Source organism: Etheostoma cragini, chromosome 13 (assembly GCF_013103735.1).
Source record: "Etheostoma cragini isolate CJK2018 chromosome 13, CSU_Ecrag_1.0, whole genome shotgun sequence".
Taxonomy (NCBI): domain Eukaryota; kingdom Metazoa; phylum Chordata; class Actinopteri; order Perciformes; family Percidae; genus Etheostoma; species Etheostoma cragini.
Window position 1 is genome coordinate 13,223,324 of NC_048419.1, and position 17,625 is coordinate 13,240,948.

Below are 17,625 nucleotides of genomic sequence, written 5' to 3' on the forward strand. Positions count from 1 at the left end.
TGACTATTCTTAATTCAAGAGGCCCTGGAAGACTGCTGTCAGTGCTGTCATCTAAAGAAACCCCCCAATTATATAAGCACCTCAGAGTTTTTTTTATGTACAGTACCATAACAATTTTATATAGATAAAAGCAATTTATTTTACTGTAATAAATTGCTCTGCTATTTCAAGTCATTCGCTTGATGATTATATTACTGGTTATTATTTCTTATTCTAGTCAGACCAGTACAATGTTGAAATAAATAAATAAATAAATAAAATAAAAAATCATTATTAAATGCTGGACTTGATACAGGAATCACAGCCAAGGAATCACTTATCATTCATTACTGTATGCGTTCAATCAGATTACACACAGGTGTGTATGACTATGCTCTTGTAATGATATAGATTTTGTGTACGTAAATAAATTATATTCAATTTGTTGGCGATCTGAAAATGTAACATAAATTAATGTGAACTCAACAGTGCAAACTGTTTGTTTTTAACACACAACAACCTACAGATAGATTAAAATGAATCGAACCCCTGCAGTTTAAGTGATATCTACATGCTCTGATGACAGACCTAAATCACTAAAATGGTTTAGACATGATCTGTTTCTTTCTCTTTAAAGTTTCCACACTGTTATAAGATGTGTAGGGAAGGTAAACAGAAGATGGAAAAGAGGAAAGTAAAAAAGTAACTGAGTACAAAGAAGGCCAAACAAATGCTATCAAGAGGAAGGTTAATGCCTGCTGTTATCACTACTCTAGCACCATTGCTTCCGTTCTTCCTTACCCAGCCAGCATCAGATCACTTCAAAGACACCCACTTTACATCACTCATGTACACTCATGCATATACTCTAAAATCTAAAATCTATCACAAATACCAGGCTTTAGTCTCCAGCAGGAGACAAATCTACCTTATGCAAAGACAAACACAATAAAACCCGCATTTATTAAAAAAATAATCATCATCTTAACCATCCCTGGCTTTCAGCTTGGGCTCTGCTTTACTTAAACTGTTTTTAGGATAGGAACAAACACTAGAGTGAGATTAGATTTGCGATGATAAAAAGGAGAGACCAACGTGTCATGATAGTTATTGCTATCGCTGGATAAGACCATTTATCCACTGGAGGTGAGAGAATGGGTGACAGGGGAAGAACTGATGCAGATCACGTAACATTTTACTTTCAAAGAACCATTTATTTATCTACAAGGCGCAGGAGGAGCTGTGTGTTCATGATGGCTGCTAATGTTAAAATCACAGAGTCATCTGTAAAGTCTGTAAAAAATAAAGACTCATTTATGGCTGATCTATTGTGCATTTCCCTTTGCAAAGTGATACATCCATGTATACTATCTCTGTGTGTGCATTATTGTATATTTAAATCACTGTTTGAACAGCCAGATTAAACTGAAGAGCTGGAAATGATCTGGAAGGAGGAAAATGAAAAACATGGCTGGAAACCATGATGACCTTATAATGCTACAGAAACAAACAAACATGCACACACACACACACACACGCACGCATGCACACACGCACGCAGGCACACAGTTATACACACAAACAAACAAAGCAGCAGAAAAGCCAATGAATGCCTCACGACATTAGGAGAAACACTGGAAAGAAATCCTATCTAGTTGGTCAGGAGTATAGCAGAGACAACATAACACTCTCAGCACAATCCCAAACCTTGCAGCTGCGGTTTGTAGACTCGCAGATTGGTTTGAACAGCAAAAAGAAACACTGCATAAAGCATGACATAAATGGCAGAAAAGAGATATTATGATAAATCAAAAAAGACAAGATCAAAACTGGATAGATAGTAGATAGGCTACAGCTTGGACTTGAAAAAATAAACATCCACAGACATACTTACAGACAAAATCCTTTTAAAAACCCTGTTCATATATATTTATATTTATATATATATATATATATACTGTATATATATATATATATATATTTCCATACAATTATTCAGCTCCCCAATATACGGTATACTGTATATATATACACCATAGGGATAACTTAAATCGAAATTAATTTCTAAATTGCAGAGATAACACTATTCTCTGTAGTTTAGAGTCTGAGAGAGCAAAAGAGAGGACTGACTGACAAGATCTAGTGTGGAGGCCTGGAGGCCTCCGAGCAGGTAATAAGACACTGGATGGAAAAACAAATAAGAGATGGATGGGACTCAAGGGAGGTGGGATGTGGTGTAAGAGATCATCTGAAAACTGGGAGATTACTGGGTCCAGGTCCCTGAAAGCCAGATTGTATCGGGGGTGGGGGGTGGGGGGTATATTGGACCGGCCGGTCAGATGTTGTGTCAGTTGGAATAGAATAAGAATGTGAATCCGCTGGTGTCTGGATAGTCTGGTCTGAAAGAGATAGAAAGTGGTAAGAGCATGAACAAGAGGCCCTTTCCACTGCCTATGATGTGAAGCAAAAGTTGATCAGTAATAAAATCAATAATAAATGTATAAAATAAAAAACATTCAAATTCCTCTCACCTTATGAGCACCAGTATTCACGGGTCATCAAAACATCAGTCCTCTAGAGCCACCATCCCTTTAACTGGGTCCTTCACTCTCATCTGACACACACAAGACACACACATTATGCACAGAAATGTTGTACCTGAATGATAATTTACATTAGCATGTCCTCAGAGCCCTCTCCTGTTCCAGGGCCCTAAGACTAGGATTGAATTACTTATTGTTGTTTTAGGAATATTTTATGCTTACCTCATCTAGCTGCTTGCGAGTCTCCTCCTCCATGCGACGGATGTCTTCCATGTTCAAGTCGATCCATTTGTCGATCCAGCAGAACAGCTGACGGTGGAAATTAGTGAACAAACGCTTCTCTTGCTGTAAAGTAACATAGAACGATAAAGAAAAATTAATATGTGGTTTTAAGAAAGGACGCTTGATTTTTTAGTCAAAATGATGAAATCAAGCTGTTAGATTGTCAGAGATGTTAAATTCCATCCTGCTTTACCCTGTTCATCCACTAGATGCTGGTGCAGCCCATATTTACGGCATCATAGTTGGTGGTACTTTTCCACTATAACCTCAAGCTAACAAGATGTGAGATACTGTATGTACTGTATGCATGCATGACGTATGAGACTCTATGGCACAGCGGTCCCGGCCACCCCCCCACCTACACACACACACAGACAGGACTGTTCTGCAAGATCATGTTAACTGGTATGAACACCGGTCCGACTTGTAAACAAACCTTTTGAATAAAGTTCTCCACTTTATTTTGCAGGCCCCACCACTTGAATTTGACCGTGACCAGTTTGTAGGCACACATGTGTGGGCAGTCTGTCTTCTTAGGAAGTTCTTTCTGCAAGTGCATGAATACACATACAATGATTTTAAAATGGTTAATAAAGACTGCTGAGCTATGTATCTTTTGCATTCAGGGTCGCACACAAGATTTTAGAACCAGTAATAAGGTCTTGAACCCCAACCAATATGTTTGACAAAAAGACAACATTGTATTTGGCTTCTTTTCATTTTAGAGATCCAGATAAGTGTTCAATTTTGTTGTCCTCAAATTTAGTTTCCCTACATGACAGCTTGAATTGCATTTCAAAACTTTCTCCAGACTACTAGCAACTACACTGGCAGGAAAACACATTTATTTACTTATGTATCTACTTATGTCTTTTATTGGCCTGAAATAGTCAATTTTAAATATTATAGAAAAAAATACTGGAATATCCACAAACTCTCATTGAGTTCAAAAGTAGCAATGGCCTAGGTGACATTATGATCAAATGTTTGTCATGGACTATGTATTTCAGCACAGACTAAATAAGTGATGAATAATTCGATAATTTACAGTGATGTGGTTGGAGTTATGTATTTTAGGGGTTTCAAATGTGTCTCATTGAAATTAACAACAGGACCCTGCACCTTCCAGTCTGGTCCTAGAGGGCCTCGTCCTGTCTTCACTGACTTGTACCTGCAAGGGTCCTCCTCCGGCTTGTAGTCCTGGAGAGAGGCAAGAAAAACCAGATGAACAAGATGGACGAGGTGACAAAAAAAGTATAAGATCTAGTCGCTGTAATTGTCTCAATGTGGATCTTATTCAAATTGTTAAACCTTGGGCTCCACTTGGCTTCTGTCAGCAATATCAATATAAACTACATCCACCTTCTTCCAGGTTTCTGCATCCAGACCGTGTACCTGAAACAGAAGCACAGAGCACAGCTGGATACAGGCGCAAACTCTGCAGGCAGCCCACATACAACACAGACAAGAACACAATGATCATGGTTAAAATGTGTTATAAAGCCCATAAGATACTAGTACATATATACATGGGTGATACATTTATCTGGAAATTAGTGGAGCTTTTTTTTGTAGTTTTGCTTGCTCCGTTTTTTTCGTGATCATACTCATTTATATATAGGAGACAAGTAATTATGGGAGCCTATAACTAGGGGCTTGAATTCATAGAGCATTTTTTAATTTGAGGAAAAGTAGCAGTCAGAAAGGGTGTCATTAAACAGCTAGCAGTGGAGGGAATAGATAATAAACAAAACACCTATACAAGGTGTGAGGTACAGTTTTAATCAAGCCTTTATGGTATAAAATGAGTACTTTTTTGCCATGTGACAAAAGAAAAAAAAGCTCATGCTTCTCAAACACATGCATGCACCTCCTCAGCTCATTACAATCTTTATTACTTACATTTTCGAGGTGTCCCGTGTCAGGTTTGTGCCATGTCTCAATCTTGATCAGGAAGTTATCTTTCATATACTCGTTCTGCAGAGAGAAGAGAAATAATCCTGAGTGACAAGGGAACAGTAAATAAATCTACAGATTACACAGGTCAGTCTCCTGCTCTCTCTCTCTCTCACACTCTCACTCTCACACACACACACACACACACACACACACACACACACACACACACACACACACACACACACACACACACACACAAACACACACACACACAGTAATGGTGTCTGACTCTGCCTGCTGCTTTTGTGTCACTTTCAGGTAATTTACTCCCTCTATGGACATCATCCTTTACTTTGTGTCTAAAAAAATAGAAAATAAATAATACTTACAGTGATAACTGCAGAGCCAGATGAAAGAAAGTGCAGGGGGCAAACAGAGAGAAAGAATGCAGTTAAACATTTACATTACTGAACAATGTACAGAGGTATGTATGTATGTATGTATGTATATATGTTAATATGAACCTACACACATGATACATCTGTATCGTGTGTTTAGGTTCAGGTGGTGCCTTTGACTGTGTCCCATGTATTTGTATGAAAGATGGCTGTCTGGCAGCTGCTAGTTTGTGTGTGTGTGCGTGTGTGTGTGTAATCTCAGCCTGAAAGGCTTGAGCGATTGCATGGCGTTTCTCACTGGACATGCAGTTAATTATTCAACTACTCCTTCAGGGTGACAGAGACACAGGGACACAGAGAGACAGACAATCCCTTTGACAGATCAGCATCTATGTGACCTCTAAGTCATTTGAGTCAATTGTATTTACACATTACAATGCTTTCCTGTTTATGTTTATTGCAGGACAGATTACAAACACCAAATATATTAAAATGGGAGTTTTCAGTTCCCGGTACTATGGTGGGTGTGGTTGCAGCCTCCAGAATTATTTTGAGTCATTGGAAAATGTTCCAGATTTGACAGATTGGGTAGATGCAATGGTAGAGATTGCATCCTATGAATGCTTGCTCAATAGATTAGTGTAAAAAGATTGTAAAAAGTTTGGAAGATGGGACTTCTTCCTGGGAGCTGTTTTGGACCTTAACATAGATCGATGGAGTGCCTGTTTAGATTTCAAACATAACCAAATAAGTTCCTGCGACTGTGACATCCCATTTTTATTTTATGATGGGCTGTATCTCTCACTTCTGTGTGTGTGTGTGTGTGTGTGTGTGTGTGTGTGTGGGTGATACCTGTGCGACAGTATGGGTATGCGTTCCAAGCTTTCTCATGGATGTTGAGAGCTGAAGCTGGAGCCAACATTCTGACAAATGATGGCACTTTACTGCAGGAGTGAAGAGAGAGCACATTTATTTGTAACTTATTTACCAGTAACTATATTTCAACCAAGAAAGATTTAGTTTCACACTCCACACCACTAAGTACAGGCTAACAGAGCCAATAGCATGGCGTAGTTCATATGGAGCTGGTTATGATTCCATATTATGAACCTTTTTATCTTATTCATGGTATGTGAGCAATTGAACATATTTCCCTAAAATAATGAACCATTTCTTAAAGTTTTCAGCTTTGGAGTGAACCAGGAAGGAGATGGGATAACAGATTAAAGCAGAGTAAGAATGGAAAGAATGAATAAAGTAGGCTTTCTGAGAGAACTTAAAAAATTGTCGGACAATCGCTTACCTCTGCAAATGGTAGATTTTGTGTGTGTACTGTCCCTTCTCTCCTTCTTTCTCGTAGGGCTCATTTTTTAGCACCTCCACTCCTTCTCCTCCACCCGTCTCATTCTTACTGGCCTCAGCCACAGAGTACAGCTGGCCGACCTGGTACTAAAAACAGAGAAATAACAGGTTAGACTGAAGAGGAAAGTGTACAGTATACAGTATACAAAATATACAGTATATTATTCTGTAGATGAGTGTACTTTTAGTCACATACAGATGTCTTTTTTTCATGTGTCTCATCTATTTCAATCTTCAGTAGTGGATTACTTCTTCTGATCCTTTTTCCTGATCTCTACCTTCTCCTTTCCTTGTCTCTAATCTCTCGCATACAGTCTTGTTTGTCTTCTTGACCCGTCAACTTTTTGTTATAGCAACCTGCCTGTTTCCTCTATCATAAACTAACCCTAACCCTACTTTCTCATTCTTTTATCCCTATTTTTATCTCGTTCCCCATCTTCTAGTGTTTGAACACCGGACAATGGCTCCTTTCATTTCTTAATCACCTCTAATCCACCATAATATAACCTTTGCACAAAGCTGGACCAGAGTGCAGACACACGTACAACATCACAAAGAAGACAAATGGATGTAGTCAGAAATTTCATTTTCACAGGAAAGAGATTACAGTACTTATTTAATTATATTTAATGTTAAATCAAACCATGAGAAAATTATAGGTTACTTGTACATATGTCACAAAGCAACAACGTCCCCAGAGAAAACCCTGGCTCTAGGAACCAGAGTGGATTTAACACTGAACCATTTGTATTAATTAAAATCTAATTAGTCATGTTGAAAAAACAAAAGCAGTGTGATGAGCCTGTCAACAACAGTCGTAGTACACAAAATCCCAACTAAGTTTGACAGAACGTCTCACTATGGAGTCAAATGATGATCGAATGCTCTCATCCCCCCTCCTGAAATATCAAAACAGTAACCATGAATGACAGCACAGTTACTGTAAAAAGGTGAACATATATAGATGTAGATAAATAAGAAAAGGTCAAATGGAAAATAAAAATAAAAAAGTACCTAATTATCTGTTTTGTTGCTTTTGAGATGCACAGTTAAAGCACAAATGTAGCAAAGGCACCAATAAATTCTGACGAAAACCATTTTCAAAACAGTCTTGTGAATGTAATGATTCGTGGACGGTTGAAGCTGCTGTCTGGGATGAAATTTGTTTATCTTCATTTTCTGCAGTGGCTTGTCTGAATGACTAAATTCACCATTCCGGATTAAAGTTCTCTCTGTCCCAAATACCAAACCTTACACGGAAGTTTTGGGTTGCGGAAATGTTTTTTTTAATCAAACTTCATTGTAGCTGCAATATATTACTCTAACCCTCTTCCATAAGGAACATTAGGTTTTCTCCTTTATCAAATAATTTGACTATCTGGAGCAGATTTAAAGCTCTAGGAGCAGATTTCGATAACATTTGGAAGACCAGTAACAGAGAACTGACTAAACTCGGTTATAGTTATTCTAGATAACTTATATATAATTATAGCATTACTTTGAAATTGACAGGGACAGTGTATTGAGGCGAAAATTTTCAGCGGGACTGAATGGCTACACTTTGATCAATACCCACATATATTTATTTAATGGCAACTACTCACTCTGTTCAGAGCAACAGTGACAGACGGTCCCCATTGTATCAATTGTTTTAGCTATTTTAAGATGTTATAATGGCGGAAAAAAAAGAAGAAGTCAGTATTCAGAGACTCATGCATAGAACCATGGTCTTTTGACCTTTTGTGTGCATTTAAAGAGTAGTCCAGCTCAATGAATGTCCATTGCTGGCGTAACCCAGTGAAACTTCTATGTATCCCAACACAGAGAGTTTAAAGGCCACAACAGAGGGATAGTTTATTGAATTCCAATTGAACTTTTTCTTCATGATAATAGTCTTATTGAGGGTTAAACTCTGAAGAACTGTAAAACTGTTATTGCTGAAATTGCTTCCCTAAATATGGTGTCCGCTGTAGAGTACCTCCAAGCTAATTTTTGAAGAGGAAACTATATTTTATTTTCAGTTTGTAATACATTTTCATGTTTATGATAGTAAAAGTTAATATCTATATGAAACTTAACTTGTCTTTCATGTGTGGTCAACGCGCCGGATGTCCCCCCCCTTCTGCTATCTATTTTGCAAGGGCACGTTGCCGTGCAGGACAGTTGGGATCAGTTTAATGAATTACAACCAAACCAGAGCATTTTTCCCCATCCCAGAGTAGATAAGTGGTGTAGCCAGACCATATTCAAGCATGCAAGTCTATTTAAGAGGTTACTCATCCACAGCAACAGCACTGATAAGACATAAAGACAGCGACCCAGATAACCTGTGCCAATCTGGTTTAGCTAAAATTCACATCATTTCGAACACTTAGATGAATCAAAGAAACTAAAATTGTGACCATGATAGTCTTTGGATTGAATTAGGAGACACTGGAGAGCAACAGAGAGACTGTTCCCTCATGTTAGCATTGCAACTGCCAACTAAATAAATAGGATGCAGGAACAGCAAAGCCTCCTGGGTAACAGTGTAGGACAAATATAATTCAACCATGCTTTGTGGGGTAGGTTCATATTCACAACTTCCTTTCTTTCATAAACACTAAATATTGATAACGCTTTAAGTTAAAATCCTGGGAGGAAGTTAACAGACTGGAAACTAAATTTAGTAAATTCTCCATTGAACAGCCTAATTCAACATGTGCTCCCCAAAGACCTTTGTTCATAGATATGAATCCGTAGTCTACACCAAATTTGTGGTTTGGTAAATAACGGAACACTGCTGATTTAGAGAGTTAAGATGTAGAGAGGGAAACAGAAAGATGGATCTCTGGTGGGATGTGATTCAAGGGCAGAGGTGGCACACTCAAGAGACAGGGGACGTTACTCAACTGTATTCAGGCTTTGTGGCTCACATTTTAGTTAAACACTTCTCTTTTACTAGGTTGTCAGTGTCTAATTGTGACATAGCATGCTGAACACCAAAACTATTTCAGGGCCTCTGGCTCTAGAGAAAACCTTCCTTATTATGTAGAGATATGATTAAGATAAAGGCTAGAAGCACGCCCACTTAATGAGAAGCACCATGTGTAGATAGGAAAAGCCTCCATGAGCCAGAGGAAATGCAAGGCGAAGAAATCAGGGGGATGTGATGCTCTATCTATTGCCTTGCGGTTTTGAGTCAGAATGAAAATTAAAATATATCAGTATAAGCACAGATCTGAGCAGCCGCAAGATATTTCTCAGATTTGGCTACTTGAAGTGCATATTGACTCAGGATCAGTTGTGGTCTTGGTTGCAAACCTGTTACCATGTCTCTGAGCACTTACTGCTGCTTTTCACACTTTTTTCTCTGCTCAAGCTGTTAACTGTGTGTATGAGCAGATTAAGTGCTTATTGGCTACAGTAGTCAATATGTACTCATCATTAATAAACAGCACAAGTTAAATGTCACTACCAGAAGAGTACTCTCATGTAAGTGCAAAAAATGCATAAATATGAGAGTGACAGCAAGTGCTGGGTGCAGAGGAAGTCATGGACATGGTTTCAGGTGACTCATTTGTGATGCAGGGCTGAATAAAAGAGCAAACTGCAATGGAAATGAGGACAGCAAGGGGACAGAGGGACAAAGAGACAAAAAAGAAGAGGACAGTGAAAGACTGTGCTGACTGTGTTGGGTCAAAGCTCTCTCTGATTGGAACCCTCTTTGATATGATGAAGAGCTTTTCTCACAAAGTGATCCCTGCTGCATCGTTGCAATGCATACAGTGAACATGTGATATTTCACTCTTGTAAATATAAAAGGTCTTACGTGTTAATGATGGCAGGCACTTGTGTGCTTCACATTTGTAAATACAGTGAACCAGAGAATCAGATAAGAAAATCTGAGCCCTTTTTGAGCTAACACACACACACACACACACACAGATGAAACTTACCTCTTCCACAGAGATAGGAAGAATCACTCGACTGAAACAAAAGGAAAAAGAAGGGAAGTTACTCAATCATCAGTAATTCCATTCTAACCAAATATAGTGGAGTAAACATGACATAAAGAAAGTTTCTTTAGCCTTAAGATTGAAACTTGTTTTAACCAGCTCAAACTCACAATGTCTGTTTTCTCTGTGAACAATCCTGCGATGTGATTATTGTTCTGAATACTTCAATCCCATTACACCTAAACAATTTAAATTCCTTTGATACTGTATAAAGAGTTCCTTTAGATTCAATGTACTGTTCAGTGTGGGCAAAAAAACTCCTCACAAATTGTGCTACTGAATTCATTTTGGCAATATAATATTCATAAATCATGGATTGGCCTGTCCAATGTGGATTTGTAATGAGGAAGTATATGAGCATTAAGAACATTATAATTAAAGAGTTATGGTCCTGACTTTCTTCAACAAAACAAAGCACTTCAAAAGGTATTGCTTATTAGAGGATTTTACCTATCACAGAGCAAAATGTAGACTTCCTCAATGTTTTTGCCAAATAAATGACAAGGCTCTTCTATTCTTTATTAACATGCATCATTTATTAACAATAGGATAATAAAATTAAAAAAGATGAGCTGTGAATGCTGAGCTGAGGCTGAGCGTTTCTATCAGAGGTTAAATAGGAGGAGAAAACACAGATAGACTATGCATATTATATATACTGTATTAAATTTAACAAATCTATATTTGTGGTTAAGTTAATGATTGTGAGAGCAAACTGCAAGTTTACAGGAACTTCCGAAATTCTTTGGTTTTTATTCTTTGGTGATAAAGCCCCTGTAAACTTTACAGATCTAATTTTGTACCACAAAATGCCATGTACAGTATGAAGCTTTGTTGGTTGTTTTGTAACTGGGTGATGTATGCCGAAATTCAGATAATCCTGCATTCCACTCGCAACTGGATGTAATCTGGGTCTGAGTCCCAGCCTGCTATTGGATGGGAGGCCAGATGCTGCAACGAAGGCAGAGACAGTCTGTAATGTCAAATGACAATAATAGGATTGAATTTATAGATGTAAGGACAAATCTCCGCAAAATATGTCTTTTGTGTGGCTTAATATAAGTTATGTTAAAAAGAGCTACATTTAAATACTTAATACATGTTTAAAGCTAAACAAGGACTAAAGTCACCTTAGTACAATTCTCCTTGGTCTAAAGGTCTTAACAGAAAGATCAGGTGTCTCTCTGTTGCACCAGAAAACAAACATCTCATCTTCTCTACTGCATTGTTCGTCTTTTCAGCCTTCGGTTTTACCGACCCTCTACTCTTTCCCTGCTTCTTTCCCATTCTCTTAATCACATCATTTATTGTACACTGGCTCCTGTATCGCTACACATCTGCTAAAGCTCATGGAATGGCAGAAAAAGTGGACCTGGAGTGATGTAGGTCAGTGTTTCAGGTGAGCAGTACTGAGTCAAAAAAACAAACCTGTCTGTTCTACAGCAGTACATAGATCAATTCACTAGCCCTCGACCCCCGTGATGGCATCTTGGTGTGTGTATAGCCTCCCAAGCCTCTTTGTGTGCCCTTGTGTTGACAGTGTATAAGTGCGTTCAGCATTTAATCGTGACCGATTTAATTAATTTCCAGGCAGACTGCTGAGACCCAGACTCTCCCTAATCACTTCAGATCTTTAGCCATGCCATCACTCTCATCCTGAGCTTTTTTAATGCAGGGCCATTCATTGATTAAATACATTTGGGGAGAAATCAAGACAATGACTGTTGATTAATGTTTGCCCATAAAAGACAGACTCTAAATAATAAAGATTTTTTAGGATTAGAGAGGGTTACTTTTAGGCTGAAAAAGCTTTGACCTTGCCACACAACATAACATGCATAGAATCTAAATATTAATAGAGAGATGAGAGAAAATAGGTTGTAAAATAATCTAAAAATATTAAACTAAAATGTAACACTAAAAACGTGGAGAACACCAGAATGATGATTTTATTTTATTTTATTTTTTTATTTTTTTACAGGTGGGCCACTCAGTTGTTAAGGCCAAATGAGTTTGATGTATAGGCTGACACCAGTTAAAAGCATGAAAATGAAGGAACCACCATACTTTCTGAACTCGAACACCATCTGATTTTCTTTTTTTATTTGAAGGCCAGTATCATCCCAATTCATCTGCAATCTATCGGCCTTACCCTAAACGCCAGCTGATTCTGAGTAGGCCTCCGTCAGTTCTCCTTACAGAACACTGAGGCCTGCGGAAGCATTGTGCAAACATAATGTGTTAAAATCCCCAAACCCTGACCCGAACAATCCCACTTCGTCCCTTCGGTCCAGCTGTCAAATTCTCAGAAATGTCTGACTGGTGCGTCAAAACCTCGCCATTTACCCTTTTGCCAAAGCTTTACAACTACCTCCCCTTTACCTGCCCACTTCCACCCCTTGTCGACCTGGGTCCCTCTGCACCTCGCCATTTCCATTTCCTCCTGAGGTAAATGTCGAAATGCTCCATCAGTCGTTTCACCTTCACCGCGCATCAATAACATGGCCACATCGGCTTAAAGGGATGGCTTATAGCCATCATACTCCCTCAGCACCGCCACTCCATCCGTCATTTTAGCACCAGAGCAAAGGACATTCTCTCAGCCTCCCGATTTCTCTTGATGCAAAATGTGAAGGGCTCGTGATACAAAATGTGAAGGGCTCGTGATGCAAAATGTGAAGGGCACAGCAATGCCTGCGCCGACTGTTGATGCGACTACAGCCACCGGTTAATTCGGTGAATGCTTTAAGGGGATGGAGTCTCCTGTGCATGCACACTGATGACGGATACGGAGTCGAGCAGATAGGGCATGTTGAGATCACCCTGGCCGCACTATTGAAATTCCACTCTCGGGCGACTGGCAACAATGTCAGAGCTCAGAAACAAGATGGATAAACGCGCGCACATTCTCCGCTCTCACATATGCACACACAGCTACTTACAATTCCTTTATGAGCATTTTTTGGCGGTGCAGTATATCCAGGAGGGGAGCAGCTTAATACAGGTCCAGAAACAGGTTCGATCCCTCCCTCCTTTAGTCACTTCTATCTCCGCTTGCTTCTTTCCCACCTCTCCCCCTCTATGTCATTCTACCTCCACAGTCGCTTATTTTCTTCAAATTCACTTCCTGGTCGGGGCCGCGGCGCGGCGTTGCTGTTGCGCGCGGAGCACTCAGATCTGACTACAGTACACACAGAAAAGGATGGGTCACCAGTGGGTGGTTTTGGGTTGTTGTGATTGGTCTATACAGCTTAGACATAGCCTGATGAATGTGAACGATTAATTGAGCCATCCAAGGCTAAATAAATAAGGCATGTGATTGACATTGTAGCAATGCATCATTGTGTTTCTAAAACGGCCTTATTCAGCTCATCCTGACACTCTTTTACGAAAAACACCAGCTTTGGGAGAAAGATTTATATAAAACAGTTTAAGCGTAATTCATACTGTGGACAGCTGGCTGAAATGTTCAATTTGGTAATAGGGTGTAGCTTTATAGCTTGTTCTAGGCTATATGTCCTTTATTCAACCAGAAAAAGAAAATATATTTTACAGGAATGGCCAAAACAGCAGCACCAGAACCCAAAATATTAGGTTACAAAAGACTCTACATATGCCTATAAATATTTTGATAAATTATAAAAAAGTTAATCAGTAATCACAATAATGAAACAATATAGCCTAAAGCCGACAAAAAATCGGACCAACAACCAAAGATAAATATAAAAAGCCTACTAACTCGGAGCTTCTCTGAACCGTTTTTCTTTAGAGTGTGCTACACCCTCTGCGTCATCGCAGTCACGGTGACGTAGAAGGTGGTTATTAACGTCGGAGTATGGACATGGAGGGGACCATCGCTGCTGGCACAGACGCACAGTGCGTCAGCTCTCTAAGCCCTTTTAACAATATCCCTGCATCTAATGTGATTATCTGACTGCAGAAACCCCAAACCCAGCCCTGTCCACCAGCCTGTATCTGCCACTGATGACTGACGTGATTTGTACACTACAACTAATGTCAGATGAGATCATGACGATAACAAGCGTCAGCAGATGAAATCGTGAAGGCACTTTTGCAGGCTGACCTGTTATTCTCTCCCTGGTGGTCCCCTGACAACGCTTTTCTCCACCACCCACTGGTCTATAAGATTGTGTTGGCGCGTGATGCGATGACAAGGCATCACAGGTCCCTAATCCAGCCCCACGCACAGGAGATCGGATGTGAGAGCGTGAGTGAGAGTCTAAAATTATGTAACTGCTGCTGTATTTATAGCACATCTGTATCCGTTACCCAACATCCGCTTATCAGTCCTGCTCTTTCTTCTCTCAGAACCCATTCTATGTCTATCTATCTATCTATCTATCTATCTATCTATCTATCTATCTATCTATCTATCTATCTATCTATCTATCTATCTATCTATCTATCTAATGTGTCTGCATATGTTTTAGTTTTCCCTATGTTGATTGGTACAATGGGATTTAGCTCAACCAAAGAAAACTCATTTTTAGCTCATGATTTGAAATTGAAATAATTTAACAGAATGTGCTGTGAATGGCCCACTACTTGGTTTATAGTGACCTTATTCTGCAAGGCAGTGGTTTCATGTTGCCTCTTTGAACTGCATACCTGAACAAACCTCAGGGGTCAGCCAGCCAACAAACAGTTGCCTCAGCAGAGCTCCAGGAGCCACTGTCCCTGATGTGGGTGACGTTCTCCCATCCATTCTCAGGTGACAAGAGGGGCTGGGGTGTCAAGTGATAGCCATCTCTCGGTGTGTAGTATAAGATGGCAGAGCGGAGTGCTGACAGACGTGGAAAAAACCAAACACGTAGTGAGAGTGTGCCGAGAACATCTGGTGGAAAAATTGTTCAAAATTTCAGAAAGATTACTCTAATTTCACTTCTACAAAAGCTTCATGAGGGACATGATGTCAGGAGACACACTGTTCTTAAACACTGTTGTTAAAGCTAATTAGTATTTTGCAGGTGCATAATTTCTGGATAAATATGAAATATGCTCTATATTGACATGTTTATACAGAACTGTGTGTGTTGAAAGCAGAAATCCGTCTCAGTGGCTATGTTTTTGCAGGTTTGGTTTACTAAAAGTTTGGTAAATTAGTTTCTGTTATGTTCTCTGTCATTGTGTTTTAAATGTTGTTTTTTGTGAATAAAAAATTCAGTAAAACTTGACTGTAGTTTTGTTCACAAAGCATACTTCAATTCAATCAGCAGACAAAAATGTACCTTCCTTCAGTGTAATAGCCCTCAAAGACATGCTGCCAATACTGACCTCTGCTGGTTGGTTGCACTACACCCTACAAACTCCATCAGCTGGAAATTATTTTGTTTATTAACAAATTAATTTGGTTTTTGGTTTTCAGAATTCATGCATTTAGAATTTTAAAAAGGGTCAGTTTCAGAAACAGAAAAAAAAGTCATATATCCACAACAATTTTCCTGCCGTGAAAAAAGCAAGCAAACCGTGTGATAGAGAACTGGGTGAAGACCTTTCTTTATGTCTCCACACAGAATGTGAGCAATAAATCGCCACAGTTTTTGTGACCGAGTAAGAGTTACACAGATAGAGAGACATATACTGTAATGTCGCCAGGGGAGCAATGAAAAAACATGAGCAAGAGATCAACTCATCTTTATTAACCCACACAAATTCTTCCATAGGAACACCTGCACAACAGTCATCTCTACATTATCTTCAACGGTAGAAGAAGAGTTCTTTGTGTGGCAACAAAAAACAAAGTATACGATCAGACATGAGTCAGTCAGCACAGCACATTTTAAATACATGATGAAATGTATTATGGAAAAGCGAGTGTAAAATAAAATAAATACACAAATGAGGGTAGGAGGAGCTTAACATGAAATTGGGACTATTTCTCTAGAAAGGCTCCAGGAGGAGTGCTGAAATAAGCTGATCTGTGTGAAATTCAAAAGGGGTTAACAGGGTATAAAGTGCTAAAAAGTAGGCAGACAGACTTTTAATACCGACTTTAAGGCATCTGAATCATCATGATTTTATGAATACACTTGAAAGGGATAGTTTGCCACTTTAAAACCAGCTCTGTCATCTTTGTGTGTGGCTTCCCTCCGTAGGGCCAGTGCAGAGACAAACGGAGCAGCAGACCTCCAGGACATGTGTCGTGTCATCCGGCAGATCTCTGCAGACCTCTGCTGCTCTGCTCTGCAGCTACGTGCACTGACACACCGAGGGAAGCCAAACACTGTTCATTCAAATACAGTGCCCACACTGCCGTGACACAGAGCTAGATTGAAATCAGCAAAATGACTCTTTAATGGAGAACATGATGTATAAAAAAATATACCATGTAATGCAAAGGGGACAATTTTCACTGATACAGTATTTGTAAAAACCTTAATAGAACATGCTGCCCAATGAACAAATCTTATCTTTTGCATGAAGGTATATTGAAAAGGCATCGTTGGTAAACTTAACATATAAAAAGAAAACCAAAGAAAGCAGGAAATAAAAAAGTACTCTAAACATACATGAACAATTTGCTTTTAGCAAAACATACCTGTTTGATTTCCCTCTTACAGAATATAGCCCATCAAAATACTGACATTATCCAATACTTCAGTATCCTCTAAGCTACAGTAGTTTCATAATATAAGAGAGAAAAATCCAGTCCCATAATTAATCATAATGAGTCTTTTTTCTACTTGCCCGAGAAACATCAACAATAAGGCTCTTCTCTCCTCCCTGTCGCTTATTTAGTCCAAACTTACCTTACACCATCTATAAAAAAAATCCAGCTGATAAGCAGATATATAGCACCATGTTATGCCATTTGCAATCAGGATGGTTTGAAGTCAATACATTAAACAAAAAAGTCTGATACAATTGGAATCACTCACTAATATTGGTGAGGTTTTTTGTGAAAGTGATGTTTAGCAGTCTTGCCATTTTCCCAGGGAGATATTCATGAGCTAAACACACTCTTCTGTTTATTTCTCTTCTCAAATGGGGACTTTTATAGCAATCTTATGTGGAATGAAGCTACACTTTGCAATTTGCACGCCATAGAGGAGGGAATACAAAGAGAAGTCAGAGGATTTGGGGGAATGCAGAGGGCTCGTGCCTCTTTCCTTTCACAGTCTTTCCTCTTGTTTTTTTCTTTTC

General features: G+C 39.0%; 1 protein-coding gene across 1 annotated transcript; it reads right to left on the minus strand.

The window, feature by feature from the left end:
* Positions 1–551: 551 nt before the first annotated feature.
* Positions 552–13,665, minus strand: pitpnab (phosphatidylinositol transfer protein, alpha b). Its single transcript, XM_034890041.1, has 12 exons — positions 13,404–13,665; positions 10,402–10,432; positions 6,405–6,550; positions 5,954–6,045; positions 5,093–5,100; positions 4,707–4,781; positions 4,116–4,199; positions 3,927–4,004; positions 3,241–3,351; positions 2,745–2,867; positions 2,511–2,593; positions 552–2,378 (listed from the first exon to the last, which is right to left on the minus strand). The coding sequence occupies exons 1-11, from the start codon at positions 13,418–13,420 to the stop codon at positions 2,546–2,548; spliced, it is 813 nt and encodes a 270-aa protein (XP_034745932.1). The 5' UTR covers positions 13,421–13,665; the 3' UTR covers positions 552–2,378; positions 2,511–2,545.
* Between the last annotated feature and the right edge of the window lie 3,960 nt (positions 13,666–17,625).